General features: G+C 44.3%; 1 protein-coding gene and 1 long non-coding RNA gene across 11 annotated transcripts in view; both read left to right on the forward strand.

Annotated features, from left to right (window-relative positions):
* ABLIM3 (actin binding LIM protein family member 3) overlaps positions 1 to 26,840 on the forward strand; it is a 154,221-nt gene that overhangs the window by 75,814 nt on the left and 51,567 nt on the right. For all 10 annotated transcript variants that reach the window (XM_060180788.1, XM_060180819.1, XM_060180824.1 and 7 more), the window contains exons 5-7: positions 714 to 826; positions 13,671 to 13,797; positions 18,968 to 19,061. In XM_060180788.1, coding sequence (XP_060036771.1) covers positions 714 to 826; positions 13,671 to 13,797; positions 18,968 to 19,061 — 334 coding nt within the window. The remainder of the gene's footprint in view (positions 1 to 713; positions 827 to 13,670; positions 13,798 to 18,967; positions 19,062 to 26,840) is intronic.
* LOC132535303 (uncharacterized) lies at positions 22,191 to 26,185 on the forward strand. The gene is made up of 2 exons (XR_009547094.1): positions 22,191 to 24,286; positions 24,317 to 26,185. It is a non-coding gene; the product is annotated as an uncharacterized LOC132535303 (long non-coding RNA).

A 26,840-nucleotide genomic window follows, 5' to 3' on the forward strand; every position in this document is an offset into this window, starting at 1 on the left:
ATTGGCATGCTGGGCATCTGCACAGTTTATGCTTAGTTAGGGAAGCAGTACAAACCAGGGCTTAAGATGACTAAGTTGTGTCACTCTGTATGAATGCAGAGTTTCAGGGAGGAGGCTACTTGGTCTTGTAACCACTCTACATTTTAGTGGAGGAAGTTTTGGAGAGGTGCACATAAAGGAAGTAGCTGAAAACCCAAAGTAGCTAGACACTGGTCTAGATGGGATCTAGCGAAAATGTTGAATGCTTAATGGAGAATTAAAATAACTTGGTGTTTCTGTTTCCTTACTAATGAAATGGAGTTATCAGAAGTTGTAAAGAACCAAAAGAGTTAATTTTTAAAGGGACTAAAAAAATGGTTCTTATCACAAAAGAAATGCAACATATCCTTGCTAAATAAATAAAACAGAAGTAATGATTAAACCCAAACACTGATTAGTTGAAAGGGTCAATAACATAGATAAATAATTCTTAAGGTCAGTCAAAGAGAAGGCCAGGGAGATAAAAAATAATAATAATAATAATTCATGCAAAAAGACTTGCATGCCAGAGACACCAAAGGCCCAAGAAACTCTGAATTGAATGGTACAACCAGGCTGGTCCTGTGACTAGCACTTGAACTTAACCAGGTGCTCCAACAGCTGGAGTTGTTGTGTTGCCAACACAGAATCCTTCCAGAGAGGAGCTGTTGACTTTACCTCTGCCCCCCTTTCAGGAAGCCCTTCCCCATTGGAGACAAGGTGACCTTCAGCGGGAAGGAATGCGTGTGTCAGACATGCTCGCAGTCTATGACCAGCAGCAAACCCATCAAGATCCGAGGACCAAGCCGTGAGTCCCCAGCCTCCCCCCACTCCCCACCCCACCCCCTACACACCAGCTCCCCAGAATTCTGGGATCATTAGCCATTCACACAGGCCTGGAGAGAAGTGCAGAAGTGTGGGAGATTCCCACTCTGGAGTACCCCAGTTGGCATAATGCCCAGGCTCAAAGCTTACTAAGTGTGGATGCAGGGCAAAACAGCTGCCCAGAAGTAAACCATGCTGGCCTGGGCCCCTTTTGGCCACTTAGTGGGCCCTTCTGGGATAAGCTTGATTCCTGGCCTTACCTCTTCTCTGGATCCACACTCCCAAGCACACCCCAACAAAGCTGATCAAATTTTTGTTTTAAGTCCTGAGTTCAGGCAGCAGCATCACATGTGCCAAAGTGATGCACTGGTTCTCTCTCCCCCTTTTCTCTTTCTCAGTGATAGATAAATCTTTAAAAAAAGAAAAGAAATGGCTTCTGCAAGTTTTCTGATAAACATGTCAAAATAGTTGTGTCTTTAAAGAAAAAAATTCAGAAATTTTTCAAAGAAGAAAATGCATAGACAGAGTGGGAAGGTTGACAGGGAGAAATCATAAAGGCTGTTGAAATAGCTCACTGAGATAGTGCGCTGCTTTGCCATGTACATGACCCAGGTTCAAGCCCAGTTCCCACTACATTGAAAGAAGCTTCAATGTTGTGATCTACCTCTCTCTCTCTCTCACTCGCTTGCTCTCGCTCTCACTCTCTTTCTGCTTTGCTGTCTTAAAAAAAAATTTTAAGTGCCTTACAAATGTAGTGATTGTGGATTGAACACGATGGACTGTGCTAGTGTTCCTTAGATTGTGTTCTGTGATCAGATATGTCGTTACTGTGCTGAACTGTTAAATATATATATAATGTTTCCAGGACCACCTTGGACTTCTAGGGATAGAACCAGGGAATATACATTCTTTAGAGACTTATTTACTGATTCTTATGAGAGTAAGAGACTACAGCACTGCTTAGCTCTAGCATATGGTCATTCCAGAGATTAAACCTGGGCCCTCAGATGTGTAAGTCCTGTGATCTAACTACTGAACAGTCTCCCCAGCCTTAGAAACATACACTCATAATAGGCTTCCTGAATGATGATTCATATTGTGCAGTAGTAAATGTTATACATTATCACCAAACCATAGATCAGGGTGGGAGAGAAGAGAGAAATGAGGATTGGGGGCGGGGGGAGGTGCTGTGGCAAACCTGGTTGAAAGCACTCATTACCTTTTTCAAAGACCTGCATTTGATAGCCCCTGCTCCCCACCTGCAGGGGGAAACGCTTCATGAGTGGTGAAGCATATCTGCAGCTGCCTTTCTCTCCTTCTCTGTCTCCCCCTCCTCTTTCAGTTTTTCTCTGTGTATCAAATAAAATAAGAAAAGAAAAAAAATTAAAAGGAAAAAATGGCTGCCAAGAGTGGTAGACTCATAGTGCTGGCATCAAGCCCAAACAATAACCCTGGCAATCAAAACAAAACAAAACAAAAAAACGTACCAGAGAACAGCTAGTCCAGGGTCAGCACAATAGCTCCCCTGGATAGTGGACCTTCTTTGTTATGCATGCAACCAGGTTTAAGGTGGGTCCCCATGTGACCGAAGGAAACTTTGGTACTGTGATGTCTTTCCCTCTGTCTCTCAGTATCTGAAAAAGTCAGCCCCAGCAACATAAATAAATGAATGAATGAATGAATGAATGAATAAATAAATAAATAAATAAATAAATAAATAAATAAAAGAATGTTCCTGGGCCAGCCATTCTAAACTATGAAATGTCCATAGCACTGGAGTGTGTCTGGTTGTAAGCTTTCTAAATCACTGTTCCCAGATGCCCTTATCATAGTGCTGCCCATACATATCTCTGCACCCGGACCAGCCCCTGGGTCTTGGTGAGCCACGCCAGGACTCATTGTGCTTTTGTGTTATATGACACTCTCTGGCCCTGCTAACAGAATCAATGAAAACCCATTAGCCTCCTGTGCTACATGAGCTCGAGTGGATACATGGGGTTGTCAGACACAGCTCCAGCAGAGTCAGCACAGTGGTCCTGCATCTAACAGAGGGGGCTGAACCCAGAATACCCTGAGTCAGCAAGGCTGGGCTCCCAGGGGCCTCATTAGAGCCCGCCCAACAGGGTGAGCCATGAGGAAGGCAAGTGGGGAGGCTCCCTCCCTCGCCCTTCCTTCCTTCTAGTCTAGTCAGATCTGACCTCCAGCAAGTACAGAGCCTCCCTTCAGCATCCTCAGGGATGTGAAAGAACAGGCTGCTACCCTGACTTGGCTAGGCACATACACTGTTACCCATCACAGTTTCTTAAATGCATTGCACAGAATGACTGTAAGGCTGGGGGGCTGGGGTACAGACCGCAACTCCATGGCTAAGGCAGCAGAAATTCCTGAGACCAAAAGGAACCTTGTGGGAGACAGTAGAGAGAAGGCAGATGAGTGTCCAAAGGTGCCAGCCCTCTGTTTGAGACTGAGCAATCATCTGGCCTCCCTGAGACTCAGTCTACTCAGAACAGTGGGAAGAAATGCATTATATGTGGGAATGAAAGAAATGTCTCTCTCTAAATAAAAAGTGAAGGATGGTGTCAGTTTGTAAACTTAATCTTGAAAGCCCAGTAGAGGCCTGAAAAGAAGCTTCCTGAGGGCTCGTGAAATAGCTCACTTCGATAGTGCATCTGCTTTGTCATAGTACAACCCTAACACACTGGAGGAAGATTTTATGCATATATATATATATTATATATTATATATTCCACCTTCTTCCCTCTTTCTCTCTATCCCTTCCTTCCTTATATCTGAAAAAGTCAGCTCAGAAAGTTAGCATGGGGAGTCGGGCGGTAGCGCAGTGGGTTAAGCACAGATGGCACTAAGCGCAAGGACCGGCATAAGGATCCCGGTTCAAGCCCCCGGCTCCCCACCTGCAGGGGAGTCGCTTCACAAGCAGTGAAGCAGGTCTGCAGGTGTCTATCTTTCTCTCTCCCTCTCTGTCTTCCCCTCCATTTCTCTCTGTCCTGTCCAACAACAACATCAACAACAACAACAATAAAATAACAAGGGCAACAAAAGGGAATAAATTTAAAAAAATTTTTTTAAAAATAAACTTAGCATGAAGCAGTAAAGCCCAGGCAACAAGACCTAAAAGAGAAGAAGTTTCCTGAATCTAAGGACTGAGTAGTGGCACAACTGGTAGAGTGCACATATTGCTATGCACAAGGACCTGTGTTCAAGCCACTGACCTCCACTAGCAGAGGGAAACTTTGTGAGTAGTGATGCAGTGCTTCATTGTTTCTCCTACCCTACCTCTCCCCTCTCTCTTAATTTCTCTCTGTTTCTGTCAACAAAAGAAAAAAGAAATGGCCACCAGAAACAGTAGATTTATTATGCAAGCGCCAAGCCCTAGCAATAACACTAATGACAAAAAAAGAAAGCTCCCTGATTTGGTGTTATTTCTCCCAGTTCATCTTGTATTTTGCCAGATGCATTAGTGACCTTGGGTAAGTGAGAGATTTTCTCAGCAGAGCATAGGCGTCTCCCATGTGCACATGTTCAGGACAGGCTACTAAATGGCTTAATGGCCACAATTCTGCAGGTGCAAAGGCAGAAGAGGGGGAAGCAAAGAAGCATGTGGAAGCTGGAAGCCTCCAGAGTACAAGGCAGGATGGTGGCTCACTCTGTGCCTCAGGAGGAAAAGGCATTGGCCCTGGATCTATAGAAATGTTGTCTCTCTGCAGGAGTCTAGTTATTCATACTGCAAATGCAATGTAGCCTCCTAGGGAGGGGGGATGCTGAAAGGTCAGCTTTAGGTTCTCCAGGGATAGAGGGAAACAAAGTCAGATTTGGGAGAATAATCACTTTGAAGACCATGTCATGGGACATCAGCTTCCACATGGGATCAGCCATCTTTGCCCAAATGGTCCATGTGTTTCTCTGGTGCATGCCTTTTCATTGTTCTGATTAAAGGTTTAAAATATCAAGGTGGGGGATACCTATGAGGAACAATTAGATAGACTTGGTGGAAAGGCCTTTATACTCAATGGAGTCCTACTCAGCAGTTTAAAAAAATACTATAATGTGTCCTTTGGAACTAAATGAATAGAACTGGCAATGATTACCCTTAAGTGAAGTAAGGAAAGAAGTGAAGAACAACTATGGGATGATGTCATTCACATGTGGGACATAGAGAATTGAAACATATGAACTTGAAAAATTGTGTGTGTGTGTGTGTGTGTGTGTGTGTGTGTGTGTGTGTGTGTGTGTCTAGTCAGCCAATATGTATGACGTGGGGAAACCTATGATAGTTATGGTTGGATAAGGGTAAGGACATAGAACTTTGGTGGTAGGAGTGGTATGGAAATATGCCCCCCCTAATATCTTATAATCTTGTAAATCTAATAAAAAATAAAATAATAATAAAACCACTTACCTGTAGTTCTACAAATTTTTTTTAAAGTATGCTATGTGAAAAATAAGAGAGGAGCAGGCAGTGACACACCTGGCTAAGTGCACACATTACTGCGCACAAGGACCTGGGTTTAAGCCCCTGGTCCCCATCTGCAAGAGGAAAGCTTCACAAGTGATTAATTAAGGCTGTAGATTATCTGTCTCTTCCCCTCTCTATCTTCCTCTCCCCTCTCAACTTCTCTATCTTTATCCAACAATAAATAGATAAAAGATTTAAAGAAATATAAAAAAAATGAGGGAAATACATGGTGTATTTCTGAGCTACAGGAGTGTGAAGTCATGGCTCCAGGGGGTGAATGAAAACATCATAGAAAATAGGAACAGTGTTGACCTGAATGAGATCAAGGTTGGTAAAATAGTTCACCTAGGAAGGCACCAGCTCTGCCATGTGCTTAGACCAGTTTCAAGACTTGGGCACACCACCAGAAAGTATAGTGGTATGTGGAAAATTTATGTATTATGGTGTCCCTCTCCCACTCCTTCTCTCTTTCTATCTGAGATGTCAGTAAAGCCCTGGTTTGGGGGAATGGAGGGAGGGAGAGGGAGAGAGAGAGGAAGATAGATGATAGATAGATAGATAGATAGATAGATAGATAGATAGATAGATAGATAGAGAAAATTGCAGGGGATGCTTAGGAACTGTCAAGAGAAAAATATTCTGTTACCACAGGAAGGCAAACAGTTTCCTCACGACCTCACTGAGAAGATCAATGACAGCAGCGGCTTCACCATTGTCACTGCATTGCCATCACCACCACCATTACTACCAAGACCACTGCTGTCACTACCACCACCATTACCACCATCATCCTTGTGAACACTGACTGACCATTACTAATGTCAGTCACCACACTGTCTATTTGTAATATCTCATTCAATCATTACAACTCAAAAAGCAATATAAGAGTAATTTTGGTTTGGTTTTTGAAATTTTTGTAATGCCCAGACCTCACAAATGCATGATTTTAATACCTCTAAGCCAGCATTTTCATTATTTTTACTTCAGAGAAGTTCTCTGTAGAGAGTGAGAAAAAGACACCACAGCACCAGAGCTTCCAGCAGTTCTCTGGCACTCCCACAGAGTGCCAGGGTTCAAATCTGGGCCACACACAGCAAGCCACGCATCCTACCAGATGAGCATTCCCACAAATAGTTGTTTCATAGATGAGAAAACTGAGACTTAAAGAGCGTAAGTGGCTTGTCCAAAGTTACACAGACAGAAAATAATGTGAATATGAATGCAGGCAGTCTGGCTCTGGAGCCAATCCCCTTAGCAGCCTGTACCAGAGGCATGGCCTGCTACTTGAGGAAGAGGGGTTCTTTCTTCTTGAATTAGTGGCCTGGAACAAGGAAAGAAGCTTGCTGAGGATCACAAACCCACTCATTTTGGTTGATTTAAGTAGAATATATGGCACAGTTCAGAAAACTAAAAATGGCTGTCTGGGGACTTTGGAGACCTTAAGAGACTGAGGGCTTAACAGGTACTGGCATTAGACTAGCTACCAAATGTCGGCTATAATTTTGGAATATGAGGAATATATGAGGTACCAACAGCTGGCCCTATGACCAACTTGGGACAGGGTGTGGTTTTCCTGACCCTGTTCATTACTCCAGTCATATAGGCTCCCAGACAGGGCCAGGCTCCAATGAAATCAGAAGTGAAAGGAGGAATGAGAGAACAAAAAAAAAAAAAGAAAGTTCTCAAAAAACTATGAAACCAGTGTGGTGGGAGAGAGGTAACAAGATGTACCAGGAAAATCACATGGAGACGATAACTTGGCACTCACAGGAGGAACCAACAGGCCTTCCCTACAGCAGCCATATTGCTTCTAGCCTCAGGTCAGAACTGTATAGTGCACAGACAATGGCTGAAATGCACATGATTGCACATCCATAATGACAGCATGTATGTTAAATGCACCATGCCAAGACCCTGCAAGCCTTGCTTCAGTTCATCTTCACACCAGTCAGTCATATAGGAAGATATTTGCAAGAGGGTGATAGGCCTCAACTGCCATGCACCTGTTAAGTGGGGGGCTGGGCTTCTCCCCTTGATCAACTTCTCACCACTGACTCTAATTGCTAAGCCCAACGATCAACTCTGTACTGAACTATCCCTAACTTTTAATTCAAGGTGCTGGATTCATCTTGGGTACATCACTCCATTTTAGAGAATGGGATTCATTACTGAATGTGGCACAAAAGGATACAGCTCTCTAAATCAATTTTATTAGAGTCAGAGAGCTGTGTGGCCTGTCAAAGCATGTTTCTCTCCCTGGAATCCAAAAGTGCATTTGGTTAGTGGATAGGCCTGTCAAGCAGGGCCAAGAAAAGTGAAGTGTAGATAGTGGTTAAAAAGAGAAATGCAACTGTCATGAAATATTTGAAATGAGGGTCATGTAGGGGGAAGGTAGATTAAACTTGGTTGCATAAAATAAAGGACTATCACAAGAAATGGAATTTCAATTCCACATAAAGAAGGCCATCCTAGTCCATATGAATTTAGAAGTTACAATCATTGTTTTCATAATCTCCTATTCCAATCTAACAGTTTTTAACTCCAAGTATCTTTGACAGGTGACATGTGCATGATAGATATAGTAAAAAGTAACTTCCACTATAAAACTACCTTTTGTGAACAATAATGACCAAATCCACTGAAAAACTTATAATACTGAGTTGTGGGAAAAGTCATGATGTATTGTTTTTATGTTCTCTGTTGCAAAAAAAAAATGCATCATGGCTTTTCTGATAATTCAATATTTCTATAGTCTATTATGCCAACAGTAAGTTTAAAGGAATATTTTCCCATAAAATTCTAGATACAGTTAAGCTAATTTGGAAACATGTACCACAGAACTAGATTGTTTGTGTATGGTTAAAAACGTACTGGAGAGTTTATAGAAGTTATATTGGAAATATCTTCCAAAAGTTCTTAACAGTGCTGTACAAGGTATAAAAACAAATTGGAAAAAGCAAAGTTCATGCTCATGTGTAGTCACTATGATAAATAATGTCTTATGAATGTAGGAATTACTCTCACATTGCCTTGACAGGGACTTAGATACAACATGCTCTCAATCTTTGGTTAAAGTTGGTGAAGGGAAGAACCAGTTATACCTCTTTCCCTGATCTGAAAGAGAACATTAAAGGAAGAGAAAAATCACAGGCTACTAGGGCCAGGGCAAGAGCTCAGTGGTAGAGATTCTACTTGATAAGCCTGGGGCTCCAAGATCAAAGCCTGAGGCTCCCGGATTGAATTCCATCTTCTCTGATATGATGTGCTTCAAGCCTGAATTCAGGACTGTAGGAGTAGAGAGGAGACCAACTTTTTGACACTTCTCTGTTGCTAGGCAGGTAGGTTGCAACAAAGTTTCCATATCAGTATGATAAACAAGTCAACATATTATTGTGCATTTATCTGATTATTCATTAGACTAGGTATGCACACTGCAGATAACTGTGGGATAATGCTTGTTTATTCATGCTCTGGTCACTGCAGTCTCCTATATATTTTTATTTCTTTGCACTTTTATAACTTTACTGCTTTTTAACTTAGCTTTCTTGCTTGTTTTGATTATGATGTGAATTAACCAAATTTATAGCTGTGGTGAGGAATATAGTCAGAGTATGAAATCAAATAATCCACAAAGATATGGAACCTACAGCCATGGTTTTCATAGTCTCCTCCTCCAGTTTAGCAGTTTTCAATTCATGGTGCCTATAAGAGATGGTGTTGCTATTAGATTAGAGCATTCTGGTGCACCTTGGACTTGACATAATTTATGGCATGCTATACCCAGTATGTATAGTTACTGAAAGCATTGTTAGGGAGTACATGACACACTGGCTTTAGAAATCACAGTTCCCAGCAAATCACCAAAAATTTTCTAGGACAATCTTCTCCTATGTAAACAATTCAGTGATTGTGACAATGTGGCCCCCCGTTCCCAGTTCTGCCTACTTGACTCTATATTACAAGGTGTGATTTTGAAAGATGTCAATAAGAACGGTTCCCTTGTTCCTTTCTCTTTCTTTCTTTCTCTCTTTCTTTCTTTCTTTCACTCTTTCATTCTTCCTTCCTTCCTTCCTTTCTTTATTTCTTTCTTTCTTGGCAACTACCAATTGTGAACCACAGTGCCCAAGTGCATTTCAAGATACCCCATATCAGACACTCTAAAGTCTGTTGGGTTGAGAGTAAATGTTTAGGATTATTTTCCAAGAAAAATTCCATAAACAATTCACATAAATCAGAAATATCTTGCAAAAGTTCCTGACTATTTTGTGCAAGATATAAAAGCTAGTTGGTCATTGTTTAACATCAGTGTGTAGTCTTTGTGCTCATTGGGATGTTATAGCTGTAGGAATCCCAGTCTCTCCAGTATGATGTGGTTTAAATTTGGGTCCAGGACCACCACACAACAACGAGAAACAACAAGGGCAACAAAAGGAAAAAATAGCCTCCAGGAGCAGTGAATTCATAGTGCAAGCACCGAGCCCCAGCAATAACCCTGGAGGCACAAAAAAAGAATAATAATAATTCCATCTTAATGCAATACTGATTTTTTCCATCAATTCTGTTGTCAGCTATTTTTAATAACCTCCCGTTATTAAAAATAGCACTATGATGAACAATTCAAGGCATTATGATCTTTTATGTGTGTGTGGTTATTCCTTTGGAGTAAACATTCACTCTACCAATTAAAAGGAAGACTATCTTGGCAATACTATCTGTCCAAAACCAAAGTGGACTTCCTGAAAAGGAGGAAGCCACCCATGAGAGGAAATTAAGTAAAGGATGGTGCCACTTGTTAAGAAAGCTGCACATCCCTTCCCTTTGTGGGATGCTTTAGGAAGTGCTCAGAACTCAGAACCCTTGTGGGGCCATTTAAGGCTTTCAGAGAAGTCCTTGAGACACACGTTGAGTACAGGCATATCTTATTTTACTGTGTGTTTTACAAATGGAAGGTTTGTGGCATCTTTGCATCCAGCAAGTCTATTGGCACCACCCTTCCAACACCAAGTGCTCATTTCATGTCTCTTCACACCTGGATAATTTTCACAGTATTTCATTCGTTTTCTGTCATGGTGATTAGTGGGGTTTTTTTGGATTTTAAAACGTGTTTATTTGGAGCTAGAGAGGGAGGACCAGAGCATTACTCTGGCATATGGAGTACTGAGGACTAAACTCTAAACCATATGCTTGCTGTCCAGCACGCTACCCACTGTGCCACCTCCATAGCCTCTGATCAGTAATTGCAAATACTTTGGAAGTAATCATAGATGTAGTGGAAATAGCAAGAGAACTAGAATTACAAGTAGAACCTGAAAGTGTGACCTAATGACTGCAATAAAAACAACAAAAGAGGGGCTGCTTTATCTGGGTGAGTAGAGAAAGTAGCTTCTTGAGATAGAATTCTTTTCTTCTAAAATGCTGTGAACATTGTTGAAATGACAATAAAAGATTTAGAGTATTTCATAAGCTTAACTGATAAGGCAGTAGCAGGTTTTGAAAGGATTGACTTCTATTTTGAAAGAAGTGTTATTGTGGGGGAAAAACATAGTTCAACAATATTGCAGGCTATAGAGAAATATATTTTCAATTAGTGATTTAAGAATGATTGATAAGATTGTAGGATAAGAGGGGTAAAATTTCATACAGTTCGCACCACCAGAGTTCCCTACCCCATTCCCTCTATTGGAAGGTTCCCTATTCTTTACTTCTCTGGGAGTATAGACCAATATACTTTATGGGATACAGAAGGTAGAAGGTCTGGCTTCTGTAATGGCTTTGCCACTGAACATGGACATTGGTGGGTGATCCATACCCCCAGCCTGTTTCTGTCTTCCCTGATGAGATAGTGCTTTGCGTATGTAGGGTTCCAGGACACATTGGTGAGGTTGTCTTCCCAGGAAAGTCAGTTTGGAGTCATGATAGCACCTGCAACTAATCTTTTGTGCAGAGTTAATCAATTAAGCAAATGCCATTGTTGTCTTATTTTCAGAAATCTCTGTGGATGAGGAATAGTTCAGTTGTTAGAACATACATAAATGCCCTCCAATGAAAATATTTATGAGTACATAAAGGTTAAAAGGAGGGTTAGTGTGTCCTGGAAATATATTTTAACCAAATTGTGAACCTTATTCTTTTAGATACATGCTATTGTCAACTTCATAAATTAGAGAGTAATGCAAAAATCACTTTTACATAAGCTAGAAATCCAGGTGGGTCAGGTGACTTTCTTTATCTGTGCTATCTGCTATTTTGTATAAGTACCGCACGCTAACCAATTGCACCACTGGAGCTCCATATCTGCTGTTTTGTGACTGTCTGGAATTCAGCCCGATTATCTCCAGGGTGTACTTGTATTGGTGAACAGGCATGGCCATCTCTGCTAAACATGTAGACAAATCTCCAGATTTCCCCCTGGCTGCCCATGTGAAGCCCTGCAATGTGAAACATTTTGCAGTCAGAAGCCTCCCTGCCCCTGGCTTGTGCTAAGGGACACCAAGCTGCCAAGAGGCAAGCACTCATGGAGCTGTCTTGTCTAGACACTTCATCAGGACCCAGATTCCACCCCCAGCCTGCTGAGCACACCACCTTCCCCAGACACACAAACATGCATCTTCTCTCCAGGATGGTTTCCCAGCTAGCTGTGGTGGCTTCCAGCCAGGCTCCCACCAATTGATAAGCAGCCTGTCTTCTCCTTACTGCTTAGTCTTGCACAAGAGGGAGCTTTGTCCTCCCGTGAACTTTGCCCTGTGACCCTCTCCCCCTCCAGAGTGGGCCATCCAGTCAACTCCCCCTAAATTCCCAACATCTCCCACATGCCTTGGACAGGGTTCCATTTCCTGCCCCTCCCCAGATAGTGATTGAGCAATGGGCAGATGCCAGCCCTACCTCCCCCACCCCTTATTCTGTGCCTGTCCCAGGGTGAGGGCAACCAAGAGTGAGTGAGGGCACATTTTGTTCCAGGACAGTCTTATCGAATCTTTCTACCCTTTGTTTGAGTAAACAATTATTTGGTGTATGAGCCTGTTGGGGAGGGGACATTTATGATGAATTCAGCTCCAGCCTGGGCTGTAAAACCCACTCTCTCATACTCATTTTGGTTAATATGCTTGGGGTTCCTCCTACATGCCCAACATCATGCTGGGCAAAAGACTAGTTTCAAGCCAAGAGCACACAAAATACACCCAGGCCCTTGCCAGAGAGTGCATAGCCTATGGGTGAAAACAAATAAAGATGGGGCTGAATGGTGGCACACCTGATTAAGTGCACACATTACAGTGTTCAAGCCCTTGGTCCCCACTGGCAGGAGGAATGCTTCCTAAGCAGTGAAGCAGTGCTGCAGGTGTCCCTCTGTCTCCCTCCCTCTCTCCCTCTTCCATCTAAATTTCTCTCTGTCCTATCAAATAAAATAAAGTTAAATAGATAAAATAAATTATTTTTTTAAAAAGAACAAATACAGGCTAAGCTTATTCCCTGGATCTAGATGTCCCAGACTTTACTGAGCTCAGAGATTGTAATAAAATTTAGCAGGGGGACCAGACTGAGATGGCTCAGTCTGCTGGAGCACCAGCATGTGTGTCTGAGATCCTGAAAGCCAGTTCAATCCCCAGCACCACTGTATGCTAGAACTGAACAGTGATCTATTCTCTCTCTCTCGCTCTCTCTCGCTCTCTCTCCCTCCCTTCTTCTTTCCCTCCCTCTCCCTGTTCCTCTCCCTCTCTCTATCTTCTCTCTCATTTTCTTTCACAATAAGCAAATAAATCATTTAATTTTTTATTTTTATTTATTTTTATAGGACAGAGAAATTGAGAGGGAAATGGGGAGATAGAATGACAGACATCTGCAGCACTTCTTTGCCAGTTGTGAAGCTTCCCCTCTGCAGGTGCAGGCCAGAGGCTTGAACCCAGATCCTTACACAGGGCAGCGTGTACAGTCTACAAGGTACACCACAGCCTGACCCCTCAAATAGATCTTTAGGGAAAGTTTAGCTGGTTTGAATTGGACTTCAAAAGTCATACTTCCACAAGATTCTAGGGGATGGTGTGAGGCCCAGGTCAAAAGAAGAGTGGGAACTGTCTGAAACATGATGGCAGGCTGGAGTGTTGAGGTCTCTGCTTTGAATGAGCAGCAGTCAGGAGAACTTTCTAGATTAGCTCTTTATTTCCCCCTTGAGGAGAAGCCAGAGCTCTGGTAGCCTTTTCTCTCACCCGCTAGAGTGTTGGGGCAGATGCCAAGGCCAGGGCAGGGTTGGTTTTGGGAAAGCGGTGTTCACAAAGGACTTCCTGAGCCAAGGCAAGATGGCGGCAGTGGTTCTGGGTTCCCAGACTCTTCACTAAATCTCATCCCCTTGTCTTTGCAGACTGTGCCGGGTGCAAGGAGGAGATCAAGCATGGCCAGTCTCTGCTGGCGCTGGATAAGCAGTGGCATGTGAGCTGCTTCAAATGCCAGACCTGCAGTGTCATCCTCACTGGGGAATACATCAGCAAGTGAGTATCCCTGCCCTCCCTGCTCTGGGCCCCATGCCCCTGTTTCCCCCAGGCCTGTCCAAGTTCCCAACAGTACCCCTTCCTTTCCATCTTCTCCTCCCTTCTTCAATGGCTTGCTCCTTCCCCTCCTGCTACTCTCAGGTCCCAGAGCCTCTCCTAAGGCGTGACCTCAGATGTCATGACTCCACAAATATCTTGTTCATATCCTTCATACAGACTGCCACCATTTGTCACTACTTATCCCTGGGAGCTTTTTAATAATGGTAATAATAGCAGTGACATTTATTGGGTTCTCATTATGTATGAGAAACATACTGACAGCTAGGTATGGATTTTCGTGTTAAACCCTATCGCTATATCCATGAGAAATTGATCTTCTTGCCTATGTGTGTGTGTGTGACCACTATTTCATGCTTGCATGATTTTACCATTCCAGTCCTCTTTATCATTCAGACAGAGAAACTGGGGATTGAGAGAGGGAGCAAGGTCACAGCACTGGAACTTCTTCTGTTGTCATGGCACCTCCCATAGTACCGTGTGGTACTATGGTCCAAACCTGGATCACACACATAGCAATGCAGACCCCTTACCCACTCAGTTGTCTCTCTGATTCAATCCTCATTTTTAAAATTGTGCAAACTAAGACTTGGAGGAATAAGTTGCTTGCTCTATGATATTCCATGTTTGTCCTCATTGGGCTGGGACACTGTTCATTTACTGCTGCCTTTAGCATAAAGCCTGACCCAGAGCCAGAAGAATAATTATTAAATGAAGTTAGTTGAGATGAGGAGTGGTAGCCATATAACATTCCAGGAGAGTTCAGCCCTGGCCTTCTGCACACTAAGGGGCTATATAAGCCCCCATCATTGTTGGACCTGGAGATCACATTTATATGCTCAAGCCCCCAAAAGAACTGAGACTGCAGCCCTCAGAGCAGTGGCACTGCCACCCCAAAGCTTGCTGGGTGTTTCTCCCAGGACTCAGTGCAAACAACAGAGCAATGTGGGGTGGGCAGCTCATAGGGCTCTGCTGTGGAGAAGTACACGGGGAGATGAGCTGTCTGCACAGAGAATTAGGCCACCAGCAGTGTGTACTGAGGAGCTCAAGAGCAGTTGTGTTCTTTGACACCTTTGATCATAGCTACCAAAAAAAAAATGCCCTCCTTAGACTCACACATGAGCAAAAAGGGGAATTTATTGACTCAGAGAAATGGAAAGGCTGATTGCTGGCACAGCCGCTGACTCCAGGGCTTAAAGATGCCATCAGTGAGGTGTGTGTGTGTGTGTGTGTGTGTGTGTGTGTGTGTGTGTGTGTGTGTTCCTCCCTCACTCCAGCTCTCTCTCCCTCCTTTGCTTTTTTCCCTTCCTCTCAGCTCTGCCCTCCTCTCTGCTGCATCCAGTCTCAGAGCAGGTCTTCCCAATAAGGTAGACAAGAGCATCACCAACAGGTGGGCAAAATAGCTCACCTGGATCATGTGCCTGCTGTGCCTTGCCATGTGTGCAGAACTCAGCCCCTCCTGCAGTGGATCAAACTTCAGTGCCATGGAGCCTTTCCTTATTTCACTGTTTCTCTCTGAAAGAGTCAGTTTGAAACAGGGAAGCCCCAGTGAAAACTAGAAAAAAAAAAAAAAAAAACTATCACCAGCAACTCCAGGATTTCATTCTATGAGCTTAGCAAGCCAAAAAAGTTTATATGTGTGTGTGGGGGGGGGTGGGGGGTTTGGGCCCTCCTTGCTCTGATGGAGCACTTTCCTGTCCTATACCCAGGCCTAACAATTCATAGGCCAGTAGGCTCAAACTCCAGCACCAAAGAGTAGTCTTCTCTGTAACCTGGAGAAGGAAGGTGGCTCCCAAAGAAATCCAGACCAGGTCCTGCTGCTGGCAGAGAAGAGACAGAAGCTGGTAGCATCTCTGTCTGTGGCCTAGGTACCCATGACCGCCAGTATGAACAAAAGAAGTGTATTCATTTTTAACTGGTATGGAACTTGGAATCTGGGAGCAGTCCCTAGAAGAAACCGGTATATGCACTGGGCTTGAAACTGGTATATGCACTGGGGATGAGACTTGAAAATTCTAAAGGAGAACACCTGGGCATGTGCTCTAACCGGGCAAGTGCAAAGAGGTAGAAGGTGCTTTAACCACTTTGAAAGAAGCTCAAAAGAGGCAGAGTCCAGGGTGTAGAGGGGAACTGAGGTCTCACCACTGTTAGGAGGAGTTTGACATCCCCTTCTGTGCCTGACAAGTAAGGAGATGCCTTGGGAGCTGCCTGCCAGGAGTCCTGGAGTCTGAGATCGTCAGTCAGAATTCTCTGGGGGAGTGAGGGTTTGCTCAGAGGCCCCACCCAATAGACCACCACACCCTGGGCCTCGGCAACCTGACTCTGACTCTTATTCACCTGCCAGCAGAGTGGCAGGTGCCAGGCACCTGCTCTGGCATCAATGCCCAGTTTAGAAGCCCAGCCTGCCTGACCTTGGCATGAGACTCAACTTCTCTAAGTCCCGGTTTTCTTCATTTAAAAAAGTGGAGATAAGAGAAAGACTTGCCTCAAAGGATTGTGAATAGGCTCAAGGTCTTGTGCTTCATACTCAATAAGTGGCCCAGGAAATGTTGCCCTTACCATCTGTCTCTTTCTAAATTGTATTGCCAGTTCCCCTTAGCCTCACTGCTTCTCCTTCAGGAAATTTCCTTTTGCCCTGCTTCCTGGGGACCCCCCCCCAGCAACCCCAACAGAGCTACACTACTGAGATAGACAAATGTCATATCCCCAAGGTCTGCCCCCTGTGTCTGAGTCATTTCTATTACCACCACCACCACTAACACCACACACAAACATACACACACACACACACACACACACACACACACACACACAATCCCCTCAAGGTAAAGATGTCCCTCCCCCCTCTCCAATGTTATAATCACTTCAGAATGATATCATCAGGGGTCAGGAGATAGCTCTTAAGTGCCCCGCCATACCTCATGAGTGCATAATAAATGGTACCAGGGGAAAGCTCCATGAATGGTAGAACAGTGTCATAGTGCCTCTGCTTCTCTCATTGTCTCCATCTTTTAAAAAATATTTACTAATTAATTTTAATGAAAGAGACACAAATGAGGAAGATACAAAGAGAAAGAACAGAGTACTGCTCAGCTCGGACTTATGGTGGTACTGAGGATTGAACTTGGGACCTCAGAACCCCTGGCATGAAAGTCTTTTTGCATAAGCATTATGCTGTCTCCCTAGCCTCATTTTTTCCTTTTAGCTAAGATTTTTAAAAAATTCTTCTTTTTTTGTGTGTGCACATGAGCAATGGACACACTGGTATAAGTCCTCAGCAAAATAAATAAAATATCATATTATTCTTTTAAAGATATTTTACTCATTGGTTGACTTTTTTTTTTGCATAGAAACAGAGAAATTGAGAGAAAAGAGGAAGATAGAGAGGGAGAGAGAAAGGCAGCTGCAGCACTGCTTCACCACTCCTGAAACTTCTCCCCTGCAGGTGGGGGGGCCACTAGGGACTTGAACCTGGGTCCTTGCACATTGTAAAATGTGCACTCAACTGGATGTACAACCACCTGGCCCCTATGACATTAGTCTTTGGAACTAGAGAGGACCTGGAGGAAAGTTGGGCTGAGCTCTCTAGAGCCCCAGCTACCTTCATATTGACGCTAGAAAGCTGAGTCCCAGGGCCAGGTGGTGGTGTGCCTGCCTGGTTAAATACACACACTACAGTGCACAAGGACCCAGGTTCAAGCCTCTGGTCCCCACCTGCAGGGGGAAAGCTTCACAAGTGGTAAAGAAGAGCTGCAGGTGTCTCTCTCTCCCTCACTGTCTCCCCTCCTCTCTCAATTTCTCTGCCTCTATCCAATAATAAATAAGTAAAAATAAAAAAAGAAAGCTGAGTCCCTAGCATTACCATGAACACCCCCTCACCATGGTCATGGCATGCCTCCAGCTGTCCCCTTGCTAAAGACAAACCAGGCAGTGTGTTAACCCTTCAGCTGACTGTGAACCATGTCTTTTAATCCTCATGACAACCCTGGAAGAGAAACCAGACCACCTGGGTCTGAATTCAGTGCTAGGCCATCCAAGGTCAGTTTTCTCATTCACACAATGGGCCAACTGATCATTTCTACCTCATCAGGCTTCCATAGGATGAAGTAACTCCTGAGCCACACCAAACTATCAGGAGTAGGAGTCAGTGTAAGAACAATTAACAATCCTATCACAGCCTGATAAGTTACAGCTCTAGGCAAAGATGGAGCACCACACAGTGGATGGTCATGATAAGTTAAAGCTCTAGGCAAAGATGGAGCACCACACAGTGGATGGTCAGTGAGTTTCCTTGATCTACTAATTGAGAGCACCATCACATGCTTCTTTCACTATAGGTGAAATTTTTCACCGGAGGAGGAACCCATGGGGACAGGCAGAAATTAATCACACTCATTATCTGCTGGGAGTAAGGAAAAAACAGAGAAGACTTTTGCTCTAGGTCTTATGCTGTGCCCTATGCAAATACTACCTATTCTAAATAAAATATGACTTTGATAGGATCTTTAAAGCATGTTTTAAAGGAGCCATTTGGGGCGGGGGGGGGGTAAAGGAGAGAGGACGGGTATAGAGAACTTACAGGGAGGAAGGACAAGGGGTGTGGAAAAAGACCACCCATGGTCAATAGCCAACCATAGTTCCCAGGTTGACTCTGGGAGTTTGTCAAGATGCAGGCTCCCAGCAATGGCACATGTGGTAGAACACACCTGTTATAATGCACAAAGACTCCAGCTCAAGCCTTCAATCTCCACTTGCAGGGGGGGACGCTTCACAAATGGTGAAGTGTATCTGCAGGCATCTCTGTTCCTCTCTCTGCGTTTCCCCATTCCCTCTCAATTTCTCTGTCTCTTATCCCTCTAAAATTGCTCAGAAATAAAAACAAAATAATGCTTTAATTTAAAAAAAAGCAGGTTCCTGGAGCCCCCTCCCAGGACTAGGAATACTTAGTTCCCCAGATGTATGGGGTGTCTGGGAGTGTGTATTTTAAGAAGCTTCCTGAATGCATCTAATCTTGGCCCAGTGAAGCTGTGGTCTGGAGGCGAACTTTCACATGATACTTCCGTGGCTCCCCCCCCCACCAACTTCCTCTTCTTGTGTGGATTTCCTCTTGCAGGGATGGCATTCCGTACTGCGAGTCCGACTACCACGCCCAGTTTGGCATTAAATGCGAGACCTGTGACCGGTACATCAGCGGCAGGGTCTTGGAGGTGAGTGGGTACAAGTCACTGTCAGTAGGCTCGATCCTTCTGGCCCATGACCCCCAAGAGTTATTCTAGAGGAGAAAGGCAGTTACCTACACCCCTTCTTTCACAGGGCCCCACCTCTCTGCTGCCCATCCCCCCCACCAAGACCTCAATCCTCTCGCCTTGCCTCTCTGAGCAAACCCCAAATGGAAAATCTGGACAAAATCATGCCCAGTTCAAAAACTAAATAAATAAATACATTGTGCTGGATCTATCAGAGATTCTGACTCTGCTAGATTACTCAGGAAGGGTGACAATTATGATTTTCTTCCCAACTCGGCGAAAGGGTAGGAGCCGTTTTTCATTTTTTCAAAACCTTTGCTAATGTGCTGGTTTGAGGACCAGCATGTCTGGCAGCTTGCTCCCTAAGCTCTGCTCTGGCTGGTTTGTTGCCATGGCAACAGCTCTCCTGCAGCCTCTGATGTGATGCTCAGCTGGCCCAGCCAGTGATAGACAGCCTGCAGCACCCTCACCTAGACCCTGCTGAGCCCCCAGCCTTCTGGTGTCCCTTTCCATACCCCATGGATATAGGAAATTGTCTCCCTAAACCTTAGACCTACCCTCCCTGAAGAGTCAGAAGCAAGGAAGCAAAGGAAAAATAATGCCTGTGGGGAGGGACAGTCAGTTCTACTATTAACGGCTAACTCCTGCCCAGAGTTGGGTGAGTTTCTTTGCCTCTTTAAGCCTCAGCTGTCCCATCAACAGTCAGTGAGAGATGGAAAACTGGCTCACCTCCTGCAAGCAAAATAATAAGTTCAGGGCTAGCCACAGTCAACAGAGTGTTGAGAAAGATCCTGCAGCCTCATCTGGGCTCAGCAAGAGTGAGGACAGCCACCAGGAAAGGGCTCTCTGATGCACAGACACTGAGCCCAAGAAGCAACTGTTACATGAAGAGCTAAGGGAAGAATGAACTAGATGCATTCAGGGAACAGAGAGGGAAAAAGGCAGGTGTGGCAAAATGATAAAAATCGGGAATGGGGAGGCGGGATAAGATGTGTCATACAGGACTTTTTAGACCTGCCAAGAGTTTGGATTTCATGGAAAATCCCATGGAAAACTATTGGAGAATTGGGTTTCTAAAAAGATCTCTGGGGCCAGGTGATGGTGCACCCAGTTGAGCATACATGTTATTTAATTTTTTTATATTTACTTTCCCTTTTGTTGCCCTTGTTTTTTTATTATTGTTGTAGTTATTGTTGTTGTTGATGTCATCGTTGTTGGATAGGACAGAGAGAACTGGAGAGAGGAGGGGAAGACAGAGAGGGGGAGAGAAAGATAGACACCTGCAGACCTGCTTCATCATCTGTGAAATGACTCCCCTGCAGGTGGGGAGCTGAGGGCTTGAATTGGGATCCTTATGTTGGACTGTACGCTTCACGCCACGTGCACTTAACCTGCTGCGCTACCGCCTGATTCCCGAGCATAAATATTATTATACACAAAGATCTGGATTCAAGCCCCCAGTCCTCACCTTCATGAATAGTGAAGCAGTGTTTCAAGTGTCTCTCTTTCACTCTCACTCTTTATCTCCCTCTCCCCTCCCAATTTCTCTCTATCCTGTCAAATAAAAAGAAAGAAAAAAAAAAATAGCAACCAGGAGTGATGGGTTTGCTGTATAGGCACCAACTCCCAGCAATAACCCTGGTGGCACTTAAAAAAAAGAGATATCTTTGTTGGATGATTTATGGGGGGAAGGAATATCAGAGTCTCACTCTAGAATATACAGTGTCAAGGATTGAACTTGGGACTTCCCACACACAAGTCCTACACTCTACCACCGAGCCACTTTCCTGCCTACTCACTCAAGAATTTTAAACCAAGGAGCTTGTAAAATATGATTATGTTTACAAAGACTATAGGGAACCAGTGAGGGAAAGATAAATATGTGCATAAAGTTAACAAGCTCTTGAGCACTGTCAGGGAGCAGGTGGTATATAACTTAAAGGATAGACATGGAACAGAACACAGTAAGGGTGTTGTCTCGGTGGTGTTAAGGACCCTGATAGCAGAGGGAGGAGTTTATATATACTAAGTTATGGGGGCTGGGGAATTCCAAGGCAAAGCAGAAGTGAATGTTTACAGCTGCACATTTGGAAGAATCATGTTCACATGGACTGGGCTTGGAGGAAAGAAAGTGGAAGCTGAAGAAGGCTGTGACCTGACGGGAAGGACTCGACGGCCTGGTGCAGTGGCTTGAATAGACAGCCTGGGTCCCACATATGGAAGTAAAATCTCATTAGTTTTGCAACTATAGCAGAATACAGCTGTCAGAATAGACAGAGAAAAGGACTGGGGAGTCAGGCGGTAGCCCAGCGGGTTAAACGCAGGTGGCACAAAGCGCAAGGACTGGCGGTTCGAGCCCCCAGCTCCCCACCTGCAGAGGAGTCACTTCACAGGCGGTGAAGCAGGTCTGCAGGTGTCTTTCTCTCCCCCTCTCTGTCTTCCCCTCCTCTCTCCATTTCTCTCTGTTCTATCCAACAACAACAACATCAATAATAACAACAATAATAACTACAACAATAAAAAAAACAAGGGCAACAAAAGGAAATAAATAAATATTAAAAAAGAGAAAGGAGAGGACTGAAACTGTACCAAAGTGGCAGGCACAGGTGGTAGGATGGCCAGTTGTAGCATCTGCAGAACTGAAGGTGGTGGGAAAAGAGGCCGGTTAGGCAAGAAGTTCTACTTGGGATGTACTGTGGCTGAAACTCCAGGGGAGGTTTTAAGAAATGTAGTTAAAAATGTAAGAGAGGTCAGGATCAAAGCTCACACTTGAAGGAAACCACCTCAGAAACTCTAGGCCCTGGGGCCAGGGAGATAGCTTAGCAGGAAAGCATGGGACATTCAGGTCTGAGGCCCCTGTTTCTATCCCTAGCATCACACGTGCAGAGCTGAGTAGTGTTCTGGTCTCCATTTCCTCTTTCCCTCAGTCATTCATAAAAGTAAATTTTAAGAGGGCAAAGCTGTAGCACACCAGGTTAAGTGTACATAGTATGAAGGTCAAGGACCTGCACGAGGAACTTGGTTTCAGCCCCTGCCTCCCCACCTGAAGGGGGGGGGGGGGTTGCTTCACAAGTGGTGAAGTATGTCTGCAGGTGTCTCTCTGTCTCTTTCCCTTTTGATCTCCCTCTCCTACTCTCAATTTCTCTCTGTCCTACCCAATAAAATGAAAAAAAAAAGTCTCCAGGAGCAGTGGATTCATAGTGCCAGCACTGAGCCAGCCCAGCAATAACTCTGGTGGCAAATAAAATAAAATAAAATAAATTCTGGTGGTGATACACCTGGTTCAGTGCATACATTACCATATACAAGGAGCAGGGTTCCATCCCCTACTCCCCATCTGCAGAGGGGATGTTTCATGATCAATGAAGCTGGTCTGCAGGTATCTATCTTTTTATTTATATCTATATCTATCTATCTATTTTCATTCTCAATTTTTCTCTACCCCATCAAATAAAATAGAAAGGAAAAAATTTAAAAATAAAATGAAGACTTGACCGCCAGGAGCAGTGGATTCATAGTGTTCACGCAAAGTTCCGTTGATAACCTTGGTGGCAACAAAAAACAATAACAAGTAAATAAATGGAAGCTCTAGTATCTGATGGACTGAAAAGAGTTCACTGGGTAGGGGGCCTGTATTGTAGCATGTACCCCTCCATTTTGAGTCCCAGCACTGGGTAGGGGGCCTGTATTGTAGCATGTACCCCTCCATTTTGAGTCCCAGCACCACATGAGAAGTGCTTTGACAATGAATGGTCTCTCTCTCTCTGTGTCTTTTTCTTTGTCTATCTGGATGAAAAAGTGACCTAAAGTTGTGAAATCTTGCATGCATTAAGCCCTGGTTCTACCAAGGGGGAAAAAAAGGATACAGTTAGACTTTAGAATTTGAATAATAGCACCATGGTTCTGGTAGAATTTTCAAGATAGGAGGAAGAGGGGAAGGACCTGAAAACAGCTTTAGGGCCTGGCTGTTTACAGGTGGCAGAAGAATACTGAGGATTAGTGCAGAAGATGAGCTGTCAAGGGGGTAAGAAAACAACAGGAGGAGATGAAAGAGAGTGAGGGGAATGATTTGAGAAACTGACAAGAGGGTTAGGAGATGGCTCACCTGGTAAAGCACACACTTTCCTCATGCACGAAGACCTGGCTATAACCTCCCATCCACCACAAGGGAGCACTGAACAGGGGAAGCTTCTTGAGTAGTGGAGAAGTGCTGTGAAGTCTCTCCTTTCTTGGTCACTTTCTCCCTTTCTAACTCTTGTCCTCTATCTTACAAAAAAAAAAAAAAAGTCCACAGGGACCAGGCGATAGCACAGTGGGTTAAGTGCATGTGGTACAAAGCGCACAGACCGGCATAAGAAGGATCCTGGTTCGAGCCCCCCCCCCCACCCGGCTCCCCACCTGCAGGAGAGTCGCTTCACAATCAGTGAAGCAGGTGTGCAGGTGTCTGTCTTTCTCTCCCCCTCTCTGTCTTCCCCTCCTTTCTCGATTTCTCTCTGTCCTATCTAACAACAATGATAGCAATAACAACAATGATAATAACAACGATAAACAACAAAGGTAACAAAAGGGGAAAATAGCCTCCCAGCGATAACACTGGAGACAAAAAAAAAAAAAATCCAAATGGAAGTCATGGAATCATTCAGGCTCAAAGCCCCAGTGAAAACCCTGGTGACAAAAAAAAAAAAAAACAGGCAAGTTTGCCAGGCAGCAAGTCAGTTGCTGCAGTTCTCAGGACAGTGTAGGCTGAGAAATGGCCATGGGTGTCAGGAAACCATCAGGACAGCAGACAGGAGGTCCACAGAATTATGGGGGGGGGGGGGAGGAAGCATCTAGACTACACTGGGTGAAGGGTCAGGGAACTGAGAACTCCACAAAGCAGACTTTTCTTTCAAGAAGGGAAATACTTGGATTTCACCAGAGGCTGTGGATGGGAACCAGTCCCAGCATTTCCAAGCTGCTCTAGTAGCTGTCAGCCTTCTTGCCAGGCGTTCCAGGAGTCTCTTCACACTGTTGTGACTGGGTTTCAATTGATTCCATTTGTCCAAAGCTCCATTAGCATCGTGAATGTATTGATTCTTTTTTTCCTCTCTTAGAACTGGGAGATACTTTCAGCTGTGAACTTGTTCACCCTCCTCATTTTACAGATGAGAAAAATTGCATCCCCAGACATGGGATGCTTCTCCAAGGTCACATGGACACTTTATGGTGAATTCCAGCTCCTGTGTCCTGGGCACACAGCTGCCCAAAGCTCTCTGCCATTCAGGGACCTCTGAGCTGGTATGGTGTCATGAGAGTCCTGGGCTTCAATGACAAACTTGAATTCCAATTTCAAGCCCCTGTGGGCTTGAAACCTAAAACAAGACATTTGCTCTGAGTCTTAACATCTTGATTATTGAAGAATGGTGCAACTTTTTCTTCTGTTGGGTAGGTTAACATGAAAGAACATCAAATGTGTCTATTGGTTTCTGGGCCCCTCCTTCCCCTGCACAGAGCACCGAAAATTCTTGCAATTTCCCCCCACTGACAAGAGCAGCAGGAACATCTTTCTTTCTGACATGTGGTCTTTGATCCTGACTCCCGAGCCCAGGCTCCTGAAATCCTTGTCATTTTCAGGGTGCCAAGGTGGATTTTATTCTAGTAAAGAGTCTCTAGATGGTGATGACATGGGTAGCATCAGGATAGAGCTGGTCACTGGAAGGATTAAGACAGACAAGATTAGAAGCTCAAAACCTTGAACCCTGGCCTCACCCTACAGGGAGAGGAGGGAGCTGAAGATTGAGTTCAGAGTTGATGGTGCCTGAGATGAAATTTCCATTAAAAGCCCCCAAAGGTGTCAGACTCAGAAAGCTTCCAGGTGGGTGGACATATGAAAGAGCAGGGAGAGTGGCACCCCAGAAAGGGCACAGAAGCTCCATGTCCCATCCTGTGTGCCTTGCCCTGCACGACTCTTCCATCTGCTTGTTCATCTCTATTTCTTTCTTTTCTTTTCTTCTTTCTGCTTCCAGAGTTATTGTTGGGGATCAGTGTTGGCACTACGAATCCACTGCTCCTGGCGGCCTGTTTCCTATTTTATGGGATAGGACAGAAAGAACTTGAGAAAGGAGGGGGAGATAGAGAAGGAGAGAGAAAGATAGACACCTGCAGACCTGCTTCACTGTTTGTGAAGTGACTCCCCTGCACAGGTGAGGGAGTAGGTGGGGTGGGGGGTGTGGCTCGAACTGGGATCCTTGCACATGTCCTTGCACTTCATACGATGTGTACTTAACCCGGTGTGCTACCGCCCAGCCCTCCATCTCTATGCTTTATCTTGAGTCTTCTATAAGAAACCTGTTCTCTTGTTTCCTTGAGTTCTATGAGCCTCTCTAGCAAGTTATGGAACCCACATTTTGGTCCAGTGGAAATCCTGTGCTTGGAACTTATGATGGGTATCTAATATGGGGAGAGAGCACCAAACTTATGACTGAACCCTTAAGCTGTGCATGTGTGTGGAGGGGGGTGGGGGTAGTATGAGGTACTCTCTGGGTAGACAGTATCAGAAATGAGTTCAGGTTAGCATGCCAGCTAGTATTTTTGTAAACAGTCTTAAGGTATGGAGAATGAAAAAAAAACCACACACCCACTGTCAGAAGTATTATGATTGGGGTCGTTGTGTAAGAGTAAAGGACACACAGAGAAGTATGGTATTTCCTCTAAAATTAGGACCTTCTTGGCTGCAAGTGGAGAAACTATTCTCATATGACTCACACACAAAGAAAAAAATTTTTTTAAAAAGGAGGAAATTTAACTGCCATCATACAAAGCTTCAGACACAGCTGGTTCCAGTGCTCAAACAAACACATTTGGAATGTCTGTCCAGCCTGGCTCCACTTTTCTGTGTTGGCTTTATTCTCCGGAAGGCTCTCCATGATGGTTGGCTACCAGTTGCTGTTCCCGCTGGAAAAGGAACTTCTCACAGAAAGAGTGTTACAGTTGTGCCATTGCAGAGAACAGAATGGGGACTTGAAATAAATTTTGTAAAACTATAGTAAAAGTAAAATCTACATCAGTAAAAAAAAAGAAAGAAAGAAAGAAAGAAGGAGAAGAGAGGAGAGGAGAGGAGAAGAGAAAGAGAATGAGAATGTCTCTTTTCTTGGAGTGCAGCAAAGATTCTGGGACTGACTCACTCATTAGGTAGTCTCAGACTACCTCCAAGCTGATAGCTTTGGCCATGGAGTTGAAGATGTTCAGTGGTGGGGTCAGCCCCTCTAGGCCACATGGACTATAATAGGAATGCTTAGTGCCACCAAAAAAATTTTGGACTTATGGAGCCAAGTAATAGTATACCTGGTTGAGTACACAATTATAATGCTCAATAACCTAGGTTCAAGTCCCCCATCTCCACCTGCAGGGAGAAAGCTTTATGCGTGGTGAAGCAGGTGTCTGTCTGTCTCTCCTTCTCTATCACCTCCTTCCCTCTTGATTTCTGGAAGTCTCTATCCAATAAATAAATAAACATAATTTAAAAATTAAAAATAAAAGAAAATTGGACTTGCTGCTGCTTAGAAGAGAAGGATTTGGCCAGATAGAAGGAATAGTTGCCCACCCCAGAGCCCGGCACATTGCCCAGTACACAATACAGAAAAATTAATTCCATTTCCTCTTCTCTCTCTCCCTTTGTTTTTTATTATTATTATTTTCTAGGATTAGAGAGTATCATCCCACACCACACCCACCACCAAAGTTCTGTCTTCATGTTTCCAC

This window comes from Erinaceus europaeus, chromosome 2, assembly GCF_950295315.1.
Source record: "Erinaceus europaeus chromosome 2, mEriEur2.1, whole genome shotgun sequence".
In the NCBI taxonomy this organism is placed as follows: Eukaryota; Metazoa; Chordata; class Mammalia; order Eulipotyphla; family Erinaceidae; genus Erinaceus; species Erinaceus europaeus.